At 33.2% G+C, this 23,300-nt stretch overlaps 1 protein-coding gene across 1 annotated transcript in view; it reads left to right on the forward strand.

Annotated features, from left to right (window-relative positions):
• KLHL4 (kelch like family member 4) overlaps positions 1-21,826 on the forward strand; it is a 167,295-nt gene extending 145,469 nt beyond the window's left edge. The window contains 2 exon segments of the mRNA XM_049644031.1: positions 20,111-20,279; positions 21,767-21,826. Of these exon segments, the coding sequence (XP_049499988.1) occupies positions 20,111-20,279; positions 21,767-21,826 (229 nt within the window).
• The last annotated feature ends 1,474 nt before the right edge of the window (positions 21,827-23,300 follow it).

A 23,300-nucleotide genomic window follows, 5' to 3' on the forward strand; every position in this document is an offset into this window, starting at 1 on the left:
CCACATCCTCACCAACACTTGCTACTTCTTGTCTTTTTATTTTAGCCATTCAGAAAGGTGTAAGGTTATAGCTCATTGTGATTTTGATTTCCATTTCCTTGATGATTACTAATGTTGAGCATGTTTTCAAGTGTCTGTTGAATATATGAATGTCTTTTTTGGAAAAAAATAATGTCTATTCAGGTGCTTTGCCCATTTTTAAATCATATTGTTTACTTTCTGTGTTGAGCTATAAGCGTTCTTTATATGTTTTGGATATTAACTGCTTTTCGGGTATATCATTTGCAAATAACTTCTACTATTCAGTAGATTGTTTTTCAGTTTTGTTGATTGTTTCCTTAGCAGTGAAAAAGATTTTTATTCTGACGTGTTCTTTTGGTTTATTTTTGCCTTTGTTTTCCTTGTTTTAGGAACTCTATCTAGAAAAATGTTATTAAGGCTGATGTCTGAGAAATTACTACCTGTGTTCTTTTTTAGGAGTTTTATGGCTTCAGGTCTCACATTTAGGTCTTTATTCCTTTTTGAATTTAATTGATGTATGGTGTTGGAAAGTGGTTCAGTTCCATTCTTTTAAAAATACCTGTGCAGTTTTCATATGACTTCTTAGAGAGACTCTTTTCCCATCGTATATTCTTGCATTTTTGTCATAGACTAATTGACCACATAATAGTAGATTTGTGTCTGAATTTTCTTTCCTGAACCATTGTCCTATGTGTCTATTTCTGTGCCACTACCATACTATTTTGATGACTGTAGTTTTGTAGTACATCTTGAAATCTGGAACTTTGTGATACATACAACTTTGTTATTCTTTCTTCAGATTACTTTGGCTACTTGGGTCTTTTGTGCTTCCATACAAATTTTAGAATTTTTTATATTATTCTATGAAAAAATGCTTTTCATACTGTTACAGTTATTACATATCTATATATATCACTTTGGAAAATATGGACATTTAAAAATATTAATTTTTCCAATCCATGAGCATGGACTACCTTTCCATTTGTTGTGTAGTTTTCAATTTCTCTCATCAATTTTATTTTATTTTGTTAAGTTTTTACTTCAATTGTAGCTAGTTAACATATATAGTAAAATTGGGTTCAGTTGTAGAATTTAGGGTTTCATCACTTACATATAACATACAGTGCTAATCACAACAAGCATCCTCCTTTTTTTAACACTTCCAAACTCACTTTATTTTTTTATGTTAAATATAATTTATTCTCAAATTGGTTTCCATACAACACCCAGTGTTCATCCCAACAGGTGCCCTCCTCAATGCTCATCACTCACTTTCCCCTCTCCCCCACCCCCATCAGTCCTCAGTTTGTTCTCAGTATTTAAGAGTCTCTTATGGTTTCCCTCCCTCCCTTTCTGTAACTTTTTTTCTTCACCTTCCCCACCCCCATGGTCTTCTGTTAAGTTTCTCAGGATCCACATATGAGTGAAAACACATGGCATCTGTCTTTCTCTGCCTGACTTATTTCACTTAGAATAGTACCCTCCAGCTCCATCCACATTGCTGCAAATGGCCAGATTTCATTGTTTCTCATTGCCAAGAAGTATTCCATTGTATATATAAACCACATCTTCTTTATCCATTTATCAGTTGATGGGTATTTAGTCTCTTTCCGTAGTTTGGCTACTGAAAGTGCTGCTATAAACATTGGGGTACATGTGCCCCTATGCATCAACACTCCTGTATCTCTTGGATAAACTCCTAGCAGTGCTATTTCTGGGTCATAGGGTAGATCTATTTTTAATTTTTTGAGGAAACTTCACACTGTTTTCCAGAGTGACTGCACCAGTTTGCATTCCCACCAACAGTGCAAGAGGGTTCCCGTTTCTCCATATCCTCTCCAGCATCTATAGTCTCCTGATTTGTTCATTTTAGCCACTCTGACTGACGTGAGATGGTATCCCAGTGTGGTTTTGATTTGTATTTCCCTGACGAGGAGTGACGTTGAGCATTTTTTCATGTGCCTGTTGGCCATCTGGATGTCTTCTTTAGAAAAGTGTCTATTCATGTCTGGTGCCCATTTCTTCACTGGATTATTTGTTTTTCAGGTGTGGAGTTTGGTGAGTTCTTTATAGATTTTGGATTATAGCCCTTTATCTGATATGTCATTTGCAAATATCCTTTCCCATTCCGTTGGTTGTCTTTTAGTTCTGTTGATTGTTTCCCTTGCACTGAAGAAGATTTTTATCTTGATGAAGTCCCAATAGTTCATTCCTTCTTTTAATTCCCTTGCCCTTGGAAATGTGTCATGTAAGAAATTTCTGAGGCTGAGGTCAGAGACTTTTTTTTCCTGGTTTCTCCTCTAAGGTTTTGATGGTTTCCTGTCTCACATTCAGGTCCTTCATCCATTTTGAGTTTATTTTTGTGAATGGTGTAAGAAAGTGGTCTAGTTTCATTCTTATGTAACAAGCATCCTCCTTAATGCCCATCACCGATTAGCCCACCCACCACCCAACTCCCTCCATCAACCCTCAGTTTGTTCTCTATAGCTAAAAGTCTCTTATGGTTTGCTTCCCTTCTCTCTTTTATTTGCTTCTGCATGTTCATCTGTTTTCTTTCTTAAATTCCACATATGATTGAAATCATGTGGTATTTTACTTTCTATGACTGACTTATTTTGCTTAGCATAATAAACTCTAGCTTTAGCCACATCATTACAAATGCCAATATTTCATTCTTTTTGATGGCTGAGTAACATCACACTGTATGTATCTACCCCATTATCTGTATCCATTCATCAGTCAATGCACATATTGGCTCTTTCCATAGTTTGGCTGTTGTTGATAAATCTTCTATAAACATCAGGGTGTATGCGCCTATTTGAATAAGTATCTTTTTATCCTTTGTGTAAATACCTAGCAGTGCAACTGCTGGTTCATAGGGAGGTTCTGTTTTTAACTTTTTGAGAAACCACCATACTGTTTTCCAGAGTGGCTGCACCAGTTTTCATTCCCACCAAAAGAGTAAGAGGGTTCCTCTTTCTTCACATCCTCGCCAACACAGTTGTTTCCTATGTTGTTAATGTTAGCTTTTCTGACAGGTGTGAGGTATCACATTTACACTTTTCATCCATTTTGAAATAATTATTGTGTATGGTGTAAGAAATGGTCCAGTTACACTCATGCATTTTGCGTTCCAGTTTCCCCAACACCATTTGTGGAAGAAAGTGTCTTTTTAATTGGATATCCTTTCCTGCTTTGTCAAAGATTAGTTGACCATATAGTTGTGGACCTATTTCTGTGCTTTCTATTCTGTTCCATTAATCTATTTGTCTGTTTTTGGTGTCAGTACCACACTGTTTTGATGACTACAGCTCTGTAATATAACTTGAAGTCCACAATTGTGATGCCTCCAAGTTTGCTTTAATTTTTCAAGATTTCTTTGTCTCCTGGGGGTGTTTTGTTGTTCCACACAAATTTCAGGACTGTGTTTTCTAGCTTTGTGAAAAATTCTGGTGGTATTTTGATAGGAATTGCATTAAATGTGTACATTGCTTTGGGTAGTAGACAGTTTAACAATATTTGTTCTTCCAATCCATGAGTATGGAATATTTTTTTCCATTTCTTTTGGCCCTATTCAATTTCTTTTGTAAGTGTTCTATAGTTTTCAGAGTACAGATATTAGTACTTTAGTTAGTTTTATTCCTAGGTATCTTATAGTTTTTGGAACAATTGTAAATGAGATAAATTCCTTGATTTATTTTTCTGCTGCTTCATTATTGGTGTATAGAAAGGGAACACATTTCTGCACGATAATTTTGTATCCTGTGACTTAACTGAATTCTTGTGTCATTTCTAGCAAGCTTTCTGATGGATTCTTTCACTTTTCTACACAGAATATCATGTCATCTGTGAATTATGACTTCTCCTTTGCCAATTTGGATGACTATAGTTTTGAGTTTTCTGATTGCTGTAGCGAGGACTTTCAGTACTACGTTGAATAGCAATAGTGATAGTCACATCCCTGTCTTGTTCCTGATCATAGAATAAAAACTCTCAGTGTTTCCCCTTTGAAGATGATATTAGCTGTGGGTCTTTTGTATATTACCTTTATGATGCTGAGTTATGTTCCATATATCCCTACTCTGTTGAGGGTTTTTATCAAGAAATGAATGCTATATTCTTCAAATGCTTATTTTGCATTATTGACAGGATCATATGATCCTTATCCTTTGTTTTATTAATGTGGTGTATCATGTTTATTTTTATTTGTGAATATTGAAATGCTTTCAGCCCAAGAGTTAATCCCACTTGTTTGAGTTAAAAAATTCTTTTAGTGTACCGTTGTATTCAATTGACTAGCATCATGTTGAGAATTTTTGAATCCATGTTCATCAGGGATATTGGCCTATAAATTTCCTTTTTAGTGGGACCCTTGTGTGGATTTGGAATCAAAGTAATACTGGCCTCTTATAATGACTTTGTAAATTTTCTTTCCTTTTCTATTTTGGAATAGGTTGAAAATAGGTATTAACTTGTATTTAAATGTTTGGTAGAAAACCCCTATGAAAACATCTGGCCCTGGATTTTAGTTTGCTAGGAATTCTTTTTTTATTAGTGATTCAATTCATTTGCTGGTTGCAAGATTATTCAAGTAATAGAAAGTATTTCTTCCTGTTTCAGTTTTGGTAGTTCATATGTTTCTAGGCATTTATCCATTTCTTTGATTGCACAATTATTTAACATATAGATTTTCATAATGTTCTCTTATAATTGTAGTTCTGTGGAGTGGGTTGTGATCCCTCTTCTTTTTTTTATTTGGTACCAATATGTGAATTTACTTTATTTATTTTATTTTAATGTCTTAATATGCAATAATTTTACAAATAGGGACCATTTTCTCTAACCTATTAACATGCTTTACCAGCTGATCTTTTTCCTATAAGTTAAATAGAAGACTTCCTTTTTAATAATTCCTTGGCATAAGTTATAATTTGCTTTAATCAACAGTTAAGTGCTTATTTATAAACATTTGTGTGCATTGATCTGCATGAATTATGTTAGATTGATAAAGATTTCTTAGTTGACTTCCAAAAGTTCCTTGTTCTGTGAGTACGCAGATGATATTAGTAGGGAACTAACATGTAAGTGTCAGACATATTACTGATATACTGTAGCCAGAAGAGAAATTTTCACCAAATCCTTACTTTTCCTAATGTGAACACATTAATAAAAGAGAGTTGATGCTTAGTATTTCTTTTGTAAGCAAGTGTTTTCTTCTCAGTGAATTGGTGTGTTGCTTGGAGTGGGTAAACATCAATGAAGAGTTGCTAGTGTCAGTTTAATTAGGTTTTTTTTTTAAGTTATTTAGTCTTGAGAGCTGTATTGTCTATAAATTTAAATGCGCTGTTATTAATCTTTTTCCAAGATTATCCATCCCAGGTGTGTGTGTGTTTTTTTTCTAGAGACCCCTTTAAAAAGTCTTCGTTCATGTGGTTAAAGAATATTACATTTATCCCATCAGTTATTTGTGCACAGAACAAATGAGGAAGGGAGAAGTTTTGATTTAGAATGCTTCATTAGGGCAGAATTCGTGTTGTTTCACTCTAAGCAGTAATAAAGTATTTTATGTGCTAAGCACTGTGCTGAGCACTTGACTCTAACTGCTACTCTGGGTAGTTGGGGGTATATGCTGTAGATGAAGAAAAACTGACTCAAGCTGACATTGATCCTTCACTCATGATATCAGTAGTGGTAAATTTTCTTTTCACCTGTACTGTGATTATCCTTTCATAGCAGAGGCATTACTGGTCTCTAAAATCTGGAGTACTCCAGAGATGTATTCCATGAACATAGAACAACACACGTTGTGCAAGATGTTGATTGGTGTAACATATAAGAAAAAAGAGGTTTTTAGCCAAAAATTGGGTAACAGTTAAGGTATGTTCACCAATTTTCTTTACTTTAACACTTTCCAGAACTACTAAACATCTGTGTTTCTTTTTATTTTATTTTATTTTGTTTTGTTTTGTTTTATTTTACTTTATTTTATTTTATTTTATATTATTTTATTTTGTTTTATTTTATTTATTTACTTTAAATTTACATCCAAGTTAGTTAGCATATACTGCAACAATGATTTCAGGAGTAGATTCCTTAGTGCCTGTTACCCATTTAGCCCATCCCTCCTCCCACAACCCCTCCAGTAACCTTCTGTTTGTTCTCCATATTTAAGAGTCTGTTAAGTTTTTGTCCCCCTCCTTATTTTTTTATTATTTTTTCTTTGCTTCCCTTATGTTCATCTGTTTTGTATCTTAAAGTCCTCATATGAGTGAAGTCATATGATATTTGTCTTTCTCTAACTAAGTTCGCTTAGCATAATACCCTCCAGTTCCATTGCACGGAGTTGTGAATGACAAAGTTTTATTCTTTTTGATTGTCAGGTAATACTCCATTGTATGTATATATACCACATCTTCTTTATCCATTCATCCATCGATGGACATTTGGGATCTTTCCTTGTTTTGGCTATTGTTGATAGTGCTGCTATAAACAGTTTGGTGCATTTGCCCCTTCGAAACTGAATACATGTATCCCCTCGATAAATACCTAGTAGTGCAATTACTGGATCCTAGGGTAGTTCTATTTTTAATTTTTTGAAGAACCTTCATACTGTTTTCCAGAGAGGTTGCCCAGTTTGCATTGCCAACAACAATACAAAAGAGATCCTCTTTCTCTGCATCCTCGCCAACATCTGTTGTTGCCTGAGTTGTTAATGTTAGCCATTCTGACAGGTGTAAGGTGACATCTCATTGTGGTTTTGATTTGTATTTCCCTGATGATGAGTGATGTTGAGCATTCTTTCATGTGTCAGTTGACCATCTGGATGCCTTCTTTGGAGACGTGTCTATTCATGTCTTTTGCCCATTTCTTCACTGGATTATTTGTTTTTTGGGTGTTGAATTTGATCAGTTCTTTACAGATTTTGGATACCAACCCTTTATCTGATATGTTATTGCAAATATCTTCTACCATTCTGTTGGTTGCCTTCTGGTTTTGCTGATTGTTTCCTTTGCTATGCAGAAGCATTTATTTTGATGAGGTCCCAGTAGTTCATTTTTGTTTTTGTTTCCCTTGCCTCCGGAGATGTGTTGACTAAGAAGTTGCTGCAGCAAGATCAAAGTGGTTTTAGCCTGCTTTTTGCTCAAGGATTTTGATGGCTTCCTGTCTTTCACTTAGGTCTCTCATCCATTTCGAGTTTATTTTTGTGTATGGTGTAAGAAAGTAGTCCACGTTCATTCTTCTGCATGTCGCTGTCCAGTTTTCCCAGCACCACTTGTTGAAGAGACTGTCTTTATTCCATTGGATATTCTTTCTGGCTTTGTCAAAGATTAGTTGGACATACGTTTATGGGTCCATTTCTGGGTTCTTTATTCTGTTCCATTGATCTGTGTATCTGTTTTTGTGCCAGTACCATACTGTCTTGATGATTACAACTTTGGAGTATAGCTTGAAGTCCGGGATTGTGATGCCTCCTACTTTGGTTTTCTTTTTCAAGATTACTTTTGCTATTCTGGGTGTTTTCTGGTTCCATAGAAATTTTAGGATTGTTTGTTCTAGCTCTGTGAAGAATGCTGGTGTTATTTTGATAGGTATTGCCTTGAATATGTAGATTGATTTGGGTAGTATTGAAATTTTAACAATATTTGTTCTTCCAATCCAGGAACATGGAATCTTTTTTCCTTTTTTGTGTTTGTCTTCTTAAATTTCTTTCATAATATTTCTATAGTTTTCAGTGTATAAATTTTTCACCTCTTTGGTTAGGTTTGTTCCTAGGAAATTTATGGGTTTTGGTGCAATTGTAAATGGGATTGATTCCTTGATTTCTATTTCTGTTGCTTCATTGTTGGTGTCTAGGAATGCAACCAATTTCTGTGCATTGATTTTATATCCTTCCACTTTGCTGAATTCAAGGATCAGTTCTACCAGTTTTTTGGTTGAATCTTTTGTTTTTCATATGGAGTATCATGTTATCTGCAAAGAATGAAAGTTTGACCTCCTCCTGGCTGATTTGGATGCCTTTTATTTCTTTGTGTTGTCTGATTGCTGAGGCTAAGACTTCCAATATTATGCTGAATAACAGTGGGGAGAGTGGACATCCCCATCTTGTTCCTGACCTCAGGGGGAAAGCTCTCAGTTTTTCCCCATTGAGTATGATATCAGCATTGGGTCTTTAATATATGGCTTTTATGATCTCTAGATATGATTCTTCTATCCCTACTTTCTTAAGGGTTTTTATCAAGAATGGATGTTATATTTTTCAAAAGCTTTCTCTGCATCTATTGAGAAGACCCTGTGGTTCTTGTCCTTTCTTTTAGTGATGTGATTAAACACATTGATTTTTTTGCAGATATTGAACAAGCGCTACCTCCCAGGTATAAATCCCACTTGGTCGTGGTGAATAATTTTTTAATGTATTGTTGGATCCAGTTGGCTAATATCTTGTTGAGGATTTTTGCACCCATGTTCATCAGGGAAATTTGTCTCTACTTCTCATTTTAGTGGCGTCTTTTTCTGGTTTTGGGATCAAGGTAATGCTGGCTTCATAAAGAGTTTGGAAGTTTTCCTTCCATTTCTATGTTTTTAACTTTTTGGTTAGCCCATTTATTCTTTAGTAAGATGTTCTTCAGTCTCCAAGTATATGTTAACTTTCCAAACCACTTTTTTCTGGTGGTTGATTTCGAGTTTCATAGTGTTGTGGTCTGAAAATATGCCTGGTATGATTTTGGTCTCTTTGTACTTACTTAGGGCTGGTTTGTGTCCCAGTATATGGTCTATTCAGGAGAACGTTCCCATGTGCACTGGCGAAGAATGTATATTCTGCTGCTTTAGGATGAAATGTTCTGAATATATCTGTTAAGTCCATCTGGTCCAGTGTGTCATTCAAAGCCATTGTTTCCTTGTTGATTTTTTTATTAGATGATCTGTCCATTGCTGTGAGTGGGGTGTTGAAGTTTCCTACTATTATGGTATTACTATCAATGAGTTTCTTTATGTTTGTGATTAATTGATTTATATATTTGGGTGTTCCACATTGGCACATAAATGTTTACAATTGTTAGGTCTTCTTGGTCTAGAGACCCTTTGATTATGATATAATGCCCCTCTGCATCTCTTGATACAGTCTTTATTTTAAAGTCTAGATTGTCTGATATAAGTATAGCTACTCTGGCTTTCTTTTGTTGACCATTAGCATGATAAATGGTTCTCCATCCCATTATTTTCAATCTGAAGGTGTCTTTATGTCTACAGTGGGTCTCTTGTAAACAGCATATAGATGGTTCTTGTTTTCTTAACCATTCTGTTACCCTATGTCTTTTGATTGGAGCATTGAGTCTATTGATGTTTAGAGTGAGTACTGAAAGATATGAATTTATTGCAGTTATGATGTTTGTAGAGTTGGAGTTTCTGGTGGTGTTCTCTGGTCCTTTCTAATCTTTGTTGCTTTTGATATATATATATATATTCATCTTTTCTCCCTTCAGAGAGTCCCCCTTAAAATTTCTTGCAGGGCTTGTTTAGTGGTCAGGAATTCCTTTAATTTTTGTTTGTCTGGGAACCTTTTTATCTCTCCTATTTTGAATGACAGCCTTGCTGGAAAAAGAGTTCTTGGCTGCATATTTTCCTGATTCATCACTCTGAATACATCCTTCCACTCCTTTTGGGCCTGTCAAGTTTCCATGGAAAGGCCTGCTGCAAACCTGATATGTCTTCCCTTGTAGGTTAGGGACTTTTTTTTTCCCTTGCTGCTTTCATGATTCTCTCCTTGCCTGAGTATTTTGTGAATTTGACTATGATATGCCTTTTTGTCAGTTTTTGTTGAATCTAATGGGGGTCCTCTGTGCTTCCTGGATTTTGATGTTTGTGTCTTTCCCCAGGTTAGGAAAATTTTCCACTATGATTTTCTAACATAACCCTTCCACCCCTATTTCTCTCTCTTCTTCTTCTGTGACCCCTATGATTCTGATGTTGTTCCTTTTTAATGAGTCACTCATTTCTCTAATTCTTAAATCGTGCTCTTTTGCCTTAATCTTCCTCTTTTTTTCTGCTTCATTATTCTCTATAAGTTTATCCTCTATATCACTGATTCTCTGTTCTGCTTCATGCATCCTTGCTGCCGCTGCATCCATCCATGATTGCAGCTCAGTTATAGCATTTTTAATTTCATTCTGCCTATTTTTCCTTCTTTTATCTCTGCAGAAAGGGATTCTAATCTATTTTCAACTCCAGCTAGTATTCTTATTATCGTGATTCTAAATTCTGGCTCAGACATCTTGCTTGTATCTGTATTGGTTAAATCCCTGGCTGTCATTTCTTCATGCTCTTTCTTTTGGGGTTCATTCCTTCATTTTGTCATTCTGAAGGAAGAAAAGGAATTAATCAGTCAGAAAAATTGAAATTAAAACAATTAAAATTAAAAAAGATTAAAATTAAAAATTAAACACACACACACACACACACAAATCGAATAGATGATGCGAGATCCTAGGTGTGTTTTGGTTTGGGTGTTGAAAGTGGTTTACAGACTAGAGAAAAAAAAAGGAGGAGGGAGGAAAAAAGAAAAGGAAGGAAAAGAAAAAAAAAGGAAATTGTTTGAGAATTTGAAAAAAAAATGAATACTGTGAAGTAGACCAAAAAGAGATGATGGGGTAAAATAGAATTTGAAAAAAATATATAAAGAAGAGTAAAGAATATAGTAGAAAAAATTAAAGAAATTATTTTTAATAAAAATTAAAAATAAATATGATTTTTTCTTTTTCTGTATTCAAGATAAAAGAAAAGAATCAAAAAATAGAAAATGATTTAAAAAAGAAAAAAAAGACAAAGAGGAAATCTTATGTAAATTTGAAAAAGTGAGTACACGGTGGTAAACTAAAATAAAATGATGCAAGCAAAATAGAATTTGAACAAGTTTACATAAAAACAAAATATATTAAATAATTAAATAAAATATTTTAATAGAAATTTAAAGTAAAAATGAAGTTTTTCTCTTTCTGCATTCAAGAAAAAGAAATGAAACGAAAAAGGGAAAAAAGGAAAAGGAAAGATAAAAAAGGAAACTGAAACTTTGGAAAGGTGAATTCACTGAGGTCGACTCAAATAAAATGATGGAAGTAAAATAGAATTTGAGCAAAATACACAAAAGTAAAAAATATAGTAATAAAAATTAAAGAAAAATATTTTTAATAAAAATTGAAAATAAAAATGATTTTTTTCTCTTTCTGTATAAAGAAAAAGAAAAGAAATGTAAAAGAGAAAAAGAAAGAAAATTGAATACAGGAACCCTCTAACAGATTGAAGTAGGACTGAAATTGCTTTGTTTTCCCTAGAAGTCAGTCTATATAGTACTTTATAGTCCATAAACTAAGTCAGTGGTGGGTGAAATTTGTGTTCTTGAAGAACGAAGTTGCCCGAGTTGGGTGGGGCTCAGTTTAACTGTTCTGCTCTCCACTAGATGGCGCTGTTAGCCTACTGGGATGGATTGTTGCAGAGTTCTTGGGTGTGTATGGGCATGTGTGGGAGTGGTGAAAATGGAGCCACCCAGCTACCCAGTCTGTTCTCTGGATCAGCAATTGTGCACCTGTCCTCTGTCTTCAGCTCTGGTCCACTCCCTGCTTTTTCACTCTCCATGACCAGGCCCCAAGCAGTACCTCTCTCCCGAGTTTTGTCTCAGTTGCAGCTGTTTTCCCCGGTCCCTTACTTCTGAAGGACTGCTGCTTTGACCTGTTCTGCCCCTCTGTGGGAGGGTCTCACCAAGCAATGGCTGAATGAACAATGGCTGAATGCTGGCTGCACCCAGGAACACTTGCTGGACCCTGCTGCTGCTGGTGCCTGAGACTGTGGCCAGGTGCCAACCCACCCCAGTAAAAGTTCACAAGATAGTGTAGCAGCAGTGTTTCAGGGATTATGGAAAATCACAACATACATCTGGCACCAGGGTTCCACCCTTAAGGACCTTGTTCCAGCACCAGCAAATGTGGCCATTTTCTGGGATCTGCTGGGACCAGGTGGCTTCAACAGTCTCTATCAAATGTCCTTCAAGCAGTGGATCCGCTTTTCCCCGTGTGGCCCGAGAACCTCCCGGACCCCACTCTGTTCCTGGGGATTCGCCCTTCCCACCAGAGCACCGCCAGGTATCAAGCTGTGGAATTGCAGACTCTGCGCTCCCCTAGTTTACAGTCTTAATGGAATTTAAACCCTCTCCTTTCTCCTTTCTCCTTTCTCCTTTCTCCACTTTTAGTTTTGTCCCTGCAGCTATTTCCAATTTTCCACTTTCTCTCCAGCTGCTTTTGGGGAGGGGTGCTTTTCCCATATTCTTCCCCCCCGTCCCCAGTCTCCATCCTCTCTCCACCCGCAAAAGCGGTTCCCTGCCCTCTGCAGCTTCTCGCTCCCCAAATTCACATCTACATGCCATGTACCTGCTGAATTCTGTGGTTCAGTTTGTGCAGATTGTTGTGTTAATCCTCCAATCAGTTTTTCTAGGTGTATTGGATGGTTTAGTGTTGGTCTGGATGTATTTCATGGATGCAAGACACACAAAAAATTTCCATGTTGTTCCGCCATCTTGGCTTCTCTCTGTTTTCTTTTTTTAAGCCTTCTACCAAGATATACCCTTTGATAAGGGAATTTAATCCATTGGCATTTAATATGATTACTTAGAAATAATTACTATTGCCATTTTGTTATTTGTTTTTATATATCTCATAGCTATTTTGTCCCTCCTTTCCTTTCTTCCTGCCTTCATTGTGTTCAGTTGATTTTTCATAGTGACGTCTTGATGCCCCTCTCAATTCCTTTTTGTATATTCTATAATTATTTCTTTTGTGATCATCATTGGGATTACAAATAACATTCTAAAAGTTTACCAATCTTTTTTAAATTGACACCAAATTAACTTCAGTTGCATAAAAATAATCTTTACAGCTCTGCCTTCTCCCCTGTTTTATGTTATTGATATAACAAATTCTGTCTTTATATATTGTGTACCGATTAACATAGCTTTATGATTATATTCATGCTTTTGGTTTTTACAACCTGTAGAAGAATAAAAAGTAGAGATACAAACCAAAATTAAAATAATATCTAGTTTTATTAATAACTAGCCAATGTTTTTACTTGTACCAGAGAACTTTATATATTCATATATACATATTCTATAAATATAAATATTTATTCATATATTCATATGACTCTGAGTTATTGTTTAGTAATTTTTTATTACAACTTGAAGAACCAACTTTAGAATTTCTTGTAGGACAGATTTACTAGATGTAAACTCCTTTACCAATAGCTTATCTGGGAGTGTCTTAATATTTCCCTCTTTTTTGAAGAAAGTTTTGTCAGGTATAGAATTCTCAGTTGACAGGATTTTTCTTTCAGTACTTTCAATATACGTTCCTACAGTTTTCTGCTAAAAAATTTGCTCATAATCTTATTGAGGATACTTGCATGTCAAAAATTGATTTTCTCTTGCTGCTTTCAAGATTCTTTTTGCGTTTGATGTTCAACAATTTGATTATATTATTCCAGTGTGGGTCTGTTTATATTTCTTCTGCTTGAAGTTCACTTAGATTCTTGGATTTGTAGATTCCCGTTTTATTCACATTTGGGAAGATTTAAGCTATTATTTCTTCAAATATTATTTCTTCCTCTTCCACTCTCTTCTGGGACTTCCAAAATGCCTATGTTGATCCAATTGTGCTGTCTCATACGTCTGTTAGACTCTGTTAAGTTTTCTGTATTTTTTGCTCCCTAGACTTCATAATTTTAAATGACATGTCTTCAGGTTAACTTATTTGTTCTTCTTCCTGCCTGAGTTTCCTACTGACTCCCTCTAGTGATTTTTTTTTAATTCAGTGATTTTATTTTTCAGCTGTAGATTTTCTGTTTGGTTCTTCATCATAATTTATTTTCCTTTGTTAACATCCTCATTTTGTTGGGTTATATTTTTCTTGATTTCTTTTAGTTTTCTTTTAGTTCCAGATCTTTTAGTTTCCTTTAGTCTGTCTTTCTTTTAGCTCTTTGAACATATATATGATAGTGGCCTTAATGTCTTTATCTTGTATGTCAGATACCTGTGTTTTTACAGGGATGTTTTCCAGAGATTTCTTTTCTGTTTCTTTTTTAATGAAACTCATTTTCCTGTTTATTTGTATTTTTTGTGATTTTTTTATAAAATTGGGCATTTGAAATTACATACCTGTTCCAGTGTCTGAAGACTGGCTCCATGCATGGGAAAACCATCACTAATTAGCAGGTCATCTTCTGTGCCTGGGATCAACCCAGTATGAAGACTTGAGGTCTTTTCAGACATTTCTTGGATGTGTGTTTCCTCGACTTTTGTATGTGTGTGTGCCTGTGTGTGTTTTGATTCTCTGTGTATATGACAGTTTTTAAATGTCTTATTTTACTTAAGAGTTTCAGCCATGCTGCTTCTTAAGCTTTAGCTGTTCTCTTATAATCTTCAATCAGTTATCTTTTTCCCAAGTTGTGTATATATCGGTAATATCCCTACATGCTTCACAAGCCATGTGTTCTACAACTTCCCATGAATTTTCTTAACCTGAGATCTGGGCTGTGTCATGTTTGACTCTGATATCTGAATTATGTAACAGAGAATAATCTGTCTTTCAGCAACCAGACAGGTTAGATTCTTGTATATTAGTTCTGTTTTATCTCTGGTTCAAGGAAAGGAACTGGGACTGGGTCACTGCTTTCTACAAACCATGATGTCATTTGCTGGGAGTGTTGGGGCAAGGACAAGTGAAAATATCACAAAACTGCCTATTGATTTGAATGAAGCTTTTTCTTGACTGAGAATGTATTTGGCTGTGGATCTTTGAATGATTTCCAGAACTCCTATAGTTATTTCAGCTAATATCTATTTAATGTTTCTGTGACAGCATGAGATCCTAGAGCTTCTTAGTCTACCAGCTTGCTGACATAACTCACTAGTGATGCAACATTAGAAACAATATAAAAATCACATGAAAATCACTTTGGGTCACCTGCGTATTTGAAAGATAAAGCTGAACTTGTTATGTCCTTTATTTATATACTGAAGTACAATAAAGAAATTATATGTAATTACAAATGAAAAGGACCTTGAAAATCTAGTACATCCTTATCACCACACAGAAGTGGAAGTTGAAACCCTCTTTGGTTAAATGACAAATAGTGGCAAAAAAGATTTTGTAAAATTTGGAAACTAATCATATTTGACTTTCCATTTCAATATGAAACCAAAAGCTCAGTATATTACAGTCAGGAAAAATGATATAATTAAACCTCAAGCCAATAATTTCTACTTTTATTAATGCAGAATTTTGGCATGTGTACCAAATTTTAAGCTTTTACTAAGCACGTGCATGTGTGTTTGTGTGTGTGTGTGAAGGGGAATTGTGTTTCTCTTTTAGAAAGATCAAAAATATATAGTAGAATAAATATTTGCTTAAAATCCACTGTAAGATTCCATTGTGTATATAAACCACAATTTCTTTATCCATTCATCAGTTGATGGGCATTTAGGCTCTTTCCATAATTTGGCTATTGTTGAAAGCATTGCTATAAACATTGGGGTACAAGTGCCCCTATGCATCAGCATTCTGTATCTCTTGGGTAAATTTCTAGCAGTGCTATTGCTGGCTCATAGGTTAGATTTATGGATAAAGAAATTGTGGTTTATATACACAATGGAATACTACGTGGCAATGAGAAAGAATGAAATATGGCCTTTTGTAGCAAAATAGATGGAACTGGAGAGTGTTATGCTAAGTGAAATAAGTCATACAGAGAAAAATAGATACCATATGTTTTCACTCCTATGTGGATTCTGAGAAACTTAACAGAAGACCATGGGGGAGGAGAAGGGAAAAAAAAAGTTAGAGAGGAAGGGAGCCAAAACATAAGAGGCTGTTAAAAACTGAGAACAAACTGAGGGTTGATGGTGGATGGGAGGGTGCAGAGAGTGGGTGAGGGGTATTGAGGTGGGCACTTGTTGGAATGAGCACTGGGTGTTGTATAGAAACCAATTTGGCAGTAAATTTCATATTAAAAAATAAAATAAAATCTACTGTAAGAAATTGAGAAAAGAATAGTTTCTATTGAAATTTTATTTTATTATTAATTGATCAATTTATTTATTTAAATTTTATTTTTTCAAGTTTTTATTAAATTCCAGTTAGTTAACATATAATACAATATTCGTTTCAGGTTAGAACTTAGCAATTCATCACTTACAGCACCCAGTGCTCATCACAAGTGCCCTGCTTAACACTCATCACCTATTTAATTGCCTAGATAATTTGTTGATGCCTTCTATAGACCAAAGTGTAGAGAGCATACAACTCACAAAAGATTTGGTACAAATCCACCTGTCAGAAAATATATACACACATTCAAAATCTCATACTTGTATCCATAAAAGCTAAGTTTTCATTTTAAGTAATGGTACCTAGACACCAGATTCTATTTTTATGCCTGTGAAAATATTTGAGTTTTTAAAACATAGAATAACTATAGCCTCCTCTTTATACAAACTATTGATATTGGAAAAGACTAGATCATAAACAGACAATATCAGGAATTACTATATTTGAGAAAATGCAACTTTATTAAAAGTAGAAACAAATTCATGTAAAACTAATTATGCTATCTTAAGTTTCCATTAATACTTAAAACTGTATTGGAGTTATACATTCATGAGAAGGTGAAGCCAAAGAGTGGCCATATTCTCCATATTGATATAGAGAATTTATGTCCTTTACCAAAATATAAAAAGTTACTTAGAAGAGTTTTATACAAAATAACACAGTACTGTACAAAATTACATTTAATAAATAAAAAGTCATGAAGGTTTGTTACTATGAAAATCAGACCTGCCTTCACAAAGTTTCTTCTTAATTAAAAATTAAATCATGTAAATTTATAGACAGAAATAATATTCTAAGCACTTATAATAGCAATTTTCTTGTAAGAAATCCAAATTAGTAAGAGATTTTTATGTATATTAGAATCCATGCTTTGTTCTATTGCAGCTTTGGAGGCTTCTTATTGAATCTTCTTATTGAATCTTAGTGGTATAACTTGTGTTGCATTTGCTTGGTTCTTTGTATCTAAATGCATATGTGTAAAAAACAAAGTTTGGTAGAAAAATATGTATTTAATAAGAAAAATTCTAGAATACATAAAATAATTTTTTAATGTTTATTTATTTTTGAGAGAGAGGAGGGGGAGACACAGAGAGAGGGAGACAGAATATCCAAAGTGGGTTCCGCACTGACAGCAGAGAGCCCAATGTAAAATTAACTTTACAATTTCTTAAAGTGTCTATATTTATTTAAATAGGCATTCACACATGCAACTAGAAAAATATAAACTCAATTCATATTTGATATAAAAAAGTTCATAGTGCAGACTACAAAACTAAATATTCGACAAACATATCCTAATACTTAAATGTTTAATCTTATTTACTGACATAGTTAAATTTCCAAAAATATTTATTTTTAAAAAATCAGATATATTAAAATAATTAATGGAAAAAAAGAACACTTCCCATATACCAAAAAATGTATAGTATACTAGTTAAAATATTAAGTTTGGAGTCAGACCAATCTGAGTTCAAATCCCAGGTCTACTATTTACAAATTATGTGACCTTGACCCAGTTATTTTACATCCACTAACATCAGTTTCCTCATGTGAAAAAATAAAGGGATGATTATAGTGTCAACTTCATAGAGCATAATATGATAAATAATAAGGCAGTAAGCATACTTCCTGGCACCTGTTACGTACTCAGTAGAAGTTATCTGATGGTATTGTATTTGTTTGTATTGTTTTTGTAATGATTATTATTGTCATTACTATTATTATCCCCTTATTGGTGTTTTCCTTCAAAAGACCTTAAGAAAATGGCAAGTGTTAAATTATAATTTTCAAAAAATTATAATTATGGCTTTCATACAAATATAAAATTAACATGGGTCAAAGATTTTATGATTCGTTAACTAATGAGGCAATTTATATGATGTTAAAACTGAATCTTTCAAAGAATCTTTGAAGAAAAGACATAAAGACAATTAATAATACTGAAAAAAATATTAATAGACAAGGAAGTAGTTAATATCTTATAGAGAGTAAAATGCAATCATTGGGGGTCATTTCTACCTGATGGAAATTAATTCTATCTCTATCAGGCAAAATTCATTTATATTGTCATGTATAAGAATCATAAGAAAACTCAGCTTTCTACAGCTTAACACCTACAGAGTTATAAAATAGTCCTGTTAGTAGAAAGCCAATCAAAAGTTCATGTTTTATGAAATTTGATCATCCTCATTTTTATGTCTGAGACAATTTTCCTGTCACTGTTTTCAACACCTAAAACACTGTTGGCCTATTAATACCTTAGGAGTCTCATTCAATTATTTAAAGTAATCATTTAAAGTTTTCTAAAATCATCACATAAACATGGTGGTTGATACAGGGATTACTATTTCTACAATGTTGATCAGAAAATTGAGGCAAAGAAGTCAAGAAAATGATTCCTAATTTCTGTAAGTGTAGGAATAAATCCATGATGAATTGTCTTTATTTCAGGCTCCATTTTTTTTTCTACTAGAATATATATACGTATATTCAAAGTGAGGAGAGATAGAAAAGCAAAAACAAAAAGGGAGAAATGTGATGTTATTTAATTTGAAAGTGATATAGTGGCTAAACATTTACTTTAATAACTTCTCCTGTGTGTCTTTACAGATAGTAACCATAGTGCAAATGCCTTTTCTTCAGAAGATTCAACATTACCCCAATCCCTCATGTTATATCCAGATTTGCCAGATTTTTAGCATTATCATGCACATACAGGAAAGTCAGGTTTGGATGCAAATGTGTAAAGAAACCCTTCTGTGAGCCTTGATTCCCCATTCATTTATATGTGTACTCTGTTAGTTGACTGCAGCATCAATTAACAATAGCAAATATGTTGAAAATTTTGTTTAACTAAAGCATACAGTTGTGGATTTTCTGGTTCTAGGTTTTATTATAACATCAAAATTGAAGATGATGTTACATGACACTCAGCAATATGTATGAGACATGAAAGATATTTTAGTTATTGCTGATTACAGATATTATTAAAAATATTACTGGATGTGAGACCAAGTTCAAATGGAACCTGAGATTAGATAATTTAGAGTATAATTAAAGACATCAAAAAAGAACTGAAAGGGGTAATAGAAATATAATAAAATTAGTAGAAGGTAATAAATAAAAATGTCTTCTGTAAAATACACCTTTTTCATTGAGTTTTGTACCTAGGTCAATACAAAATCAGAGAACATTTCCATGTATAATTATATAAGTTTTCTTTCATTGTTTATTCCTTTTGAATTTTAGCGTTATGCATTTTTTAAAAGGCTTAAAATTTTAGGAAAGAATTCCTGGAGAAGATTTTATTACTTACTGAATTATCTTTCATTTTGCTCACAGAAAATGTTTGGAGATAAAGAATTAGCTTCAGATTAAAATGGAAAAAATCCTTCTGTTACAATAAATAGGAATATTCATGGGGGGAAATATAGGATAAGACTATGGCCATTCTAACTAAAAACAGTATTAAAACTATTTTACTACAGTCTACAAAACAAAAAAGACAATTATATTCAGATTTACTTGAAATGTGAGCTTTCACATGATAAGATCAGGCATCTCACATATAACTTTTGAAAAACAAAGGATAAGAGAAAAACAAAAGTTCTCCAAATAGCATACTAAAAAAGAGAGGGGGCATTTTTCATATAATGTTAAGATACTAATATATGAAATTTCCTCATAGAGAATCTGAGTACTGATCAAAGAAATACATAGTATTTTGGAAAGGAAATACATTTTTTATATGCTTGAGTGACCTCTTGTGGATGAATAGAATTTTGTCATGCATTTATTTTAACACTTATTGGTCAAACTAAACTTGATATTTGTAAGGTGTTTTTAATTCCTTATATTGGATAAGTATACATTTTATTAATGCTTATTATTTTTAACACTATTGGACTTCCCTTTTCAATTGTCTTCCTAAACTTCTTAAGGTATGATCCAAAAAATGATTCATGGTCAACTGTGGCACCTCTGAGTGTTCGAGATGCCGTTGCTGTTTGTCCCCTCGGAGGTAAACTCTATGTGGTTGGAGGATATGATGGACACACTTATTTGAACACTGTTGAGTGATATGATGCACAGAACGATGAATGGAAAGAGGTACTATCATTGAAAGTATGGAAATTAGTACATTTCAGGTTTTAATAAAAGTTTAAAAAATATACTTCAGAATTAATTTCATCCTTTTCTTCTCTAGGGCCTACCCAGAATATTTTAGTAAAATTTGCAGTATTTTCTTTATCTATGCTATAGAGAAATAGTCGATCTAATTTGTCATGAACAGGATCCATCAGTACTTATATGAAAGGGGACAGCACATTCTCTTGACTTTATGGACTCATTCCTTTCACAAAAAAGTGAATCAGATCCAATAATTCAAAAGCTTTACTCTGGCTTTTTTATGTATGTATTACAACTTGAGAACTCAAGAGCAATGTCCTTGTCTAAAAATATCTGCTCCTTCTTATTGGCTGTTGCCCATGGGAAATTTTTTTTCAGTTCCATTTTTATAGATTCTATAAACTGCAACAATTTTCATCTTAATCAGTCATTCAAGGAATTTAGTGCATGATGAGAAACTGAAATTAAACCCTCTCAAGAATGCTAGGCATCAAACAGAAGAAATTCTAAGGAGAGTATAAGAAGGCCGTGAAAGGATATCTTGGGGATTCTAAAGCCAAACTTGATATTTTTGACATTTTTTCTAGTGATAACTATGAATTTATTCCAAAATATCTAATGGTGTTCTATTAATTAAATGATGGCTTAATAGAAAAAATTAGATTATGATTAATTTTTCATCATTTCCACAGGCAAACATTGTATTTTATCTAACTTCACCTTCCCTTACACTGACTTCTTGCTGCTCTGTAGTGTATGTAGTAAGTTGGTTACTATCGTAAATAAATATGTGTTAATATAATGATAGTTGATAATGACTTTCTGTCTCTTTTCTCCAACAATATTATTCATTAAGACCCTCAGGAACATTCAAATTTGGCCATGTAGGTAGCTTCTTACTTTATCAATGCTCAGGACCAGCTAGGAATGGCAGATAATTTTTTTTAGCAAACAAGGAGTTGTTAGATCAAATACAATAATCAAAATGTTTGTATAAGCTTGTGGAATTTAATTTTCTGGAAATTATTGACCAGTAGCTAAGAGATCTAGATTCTATTCCTGGATTTTCACTCTTTCATTGTGTGACTTTGGAAAGAGTGAAAGCGAACTAAAGGATAATGGAATTATAAACATTATCTGCCAAATTATTTTTATACATTGTCTCACTTAATCCTAACAAAAACTTTGAAGGATGAGAATTATTAGCTGTAACTTTTCAAATGAGAAAATCATCACCCCAAATCAACTGCTCCTAAAACTCAGGTCTACATAATTTAAATAATATACTCTTTCCACTATATTGGACAACTATCTGGACTGCATTTTACATCTTTATGCCAGGGCAATGTTGGACCAGAATAGCTAAGGACTTGTTCAACTCCAACATGTTGTATTATATATATTATGCTGAGGACAAAGTTCATTAAAACGGTAATTTGTTTTCTTGATTTTGTTTTCTGTGTTAGGAAGTTCCTGTCAACACTGGAAGAGGTGGTACATGTGTTGTGGTAGTGAAGCTGCCATAAAGCTATCTTTATCAATAGGATGGAAACTGGTCATTTCAAGAAATGGAATAGGAAGAAGAGAGGAAGAAAAAATATATTCTTTCCTTCAGTTATTAGTCAAACATGAACATTATTGTATCATTTTAGTATGTACTTATAATTGATCTCATTTGAAAAGTCAAAGCAAGTTTTCAAACATGAATTACATATAGGTGTTAAGTGTATGTGTTGTTGCAGCTGATACTTAACATGGAAATCCAATAGCCTAGGTTTAGCCTCCTTACTAAAATTTTTAAAGGAAATCAATAGAAGCCAAGGTATGAAAGATTGTGAAAGCATTAGTAATTTTGAAGTTAAGAATATGAGAAGTTAAAAACATTTTTTTTTTATTTCAAAAAGTGAAAGGTACTCTATTATCTGAACTGTATAAAAAAGAACATCTAAAGTTTAGAATATTAAGTCTGGCTTTCAGTAAGATATCATTCCCTTATTCAAAAATATCCCAAATAGATAAATTACACCTCATATTTATAAACAGGAAAACGTTTACTAGGTTGAGGCTAAAAAATAACTCATTTACATAATTTGTTATGCTGATCACAGTATATTAAAAATTTCACAGACTTCCTCTTTTACAGTACCATTTTCCAAAACACACACACAGATTTAGTATTCTTTAACATATTGTCTTATTAAATTATCAGTAAAATATTATTGTAATTTCATATATGCAATCTATATAATAAAATAGTGAGTATTTATTGTATTGATACAAACTGTGACCTCAGCTTTAGAGTGTCAGGGCCTTGTCTATATAGAAAGTAATACTCTTAAACATATTGTGAACTATGTAAATAAATATCATTAAGTTAAACAAGTTTTCAAAAGCAAAACAAGTTTTAAAGTGCAGTAAAATTGAGAATATGTTCTACAATATTAACACATGGGAACACCAAAATGTTCAATATTCATGGTTAACTCTATAATTATCTTTTATGTACGAATACTTGGTTTCTGTTAATATTATATTCATCCAGAAGAAAATGTTAAGGGTATACGTACTATAAAAAAAAACTTAAAATTAAAAAAACCCAACAAAATAGCTAGTTGGTTAGTATTTTACCTTTAAATTCTTATTTCCATTTATCCCATGATAGAAATATTTAAGATAAAATGCTGAACAAAACTATATGAAAGTAACTTTTCAAGTAAACATGTGATTTTAGAATTTATGTAATATGTTCTTTTTAACAGGCTTTATATTGTAGTGTGTGAAACCAACAAATAAAACCCAGAGAGATGTTTATAACATGTACTACTAATTTTTAAGTTTTAAAAAAGAGCAACATAAGTTGCACAAATATATATATATATTTTCACAAATTGAATTTAAATAAAATCTATTTCCTCTGGTTATAGTGTGACTTTAGATTATGTTAAGTGCAGCTTAAATTTAGTTTTTTATATTTATCATCCCAATAACTAAAATATTTAA

This window comes from Panthera uncia, chromosome X (genome assembly GCF_023721935.1).
Source record: "Panthera uncia isolate 11264 chromosome X, Puncia_PCG_1.0, whole genome shotgun sequence".
In the NCBI taxonomy this organism is placed as follows: domain Eukaryota; kingdom Metazoa; phylum Chordata; class Mammalia; order Carnivora; family Felidae; genus Panthera; species Panthera uncia.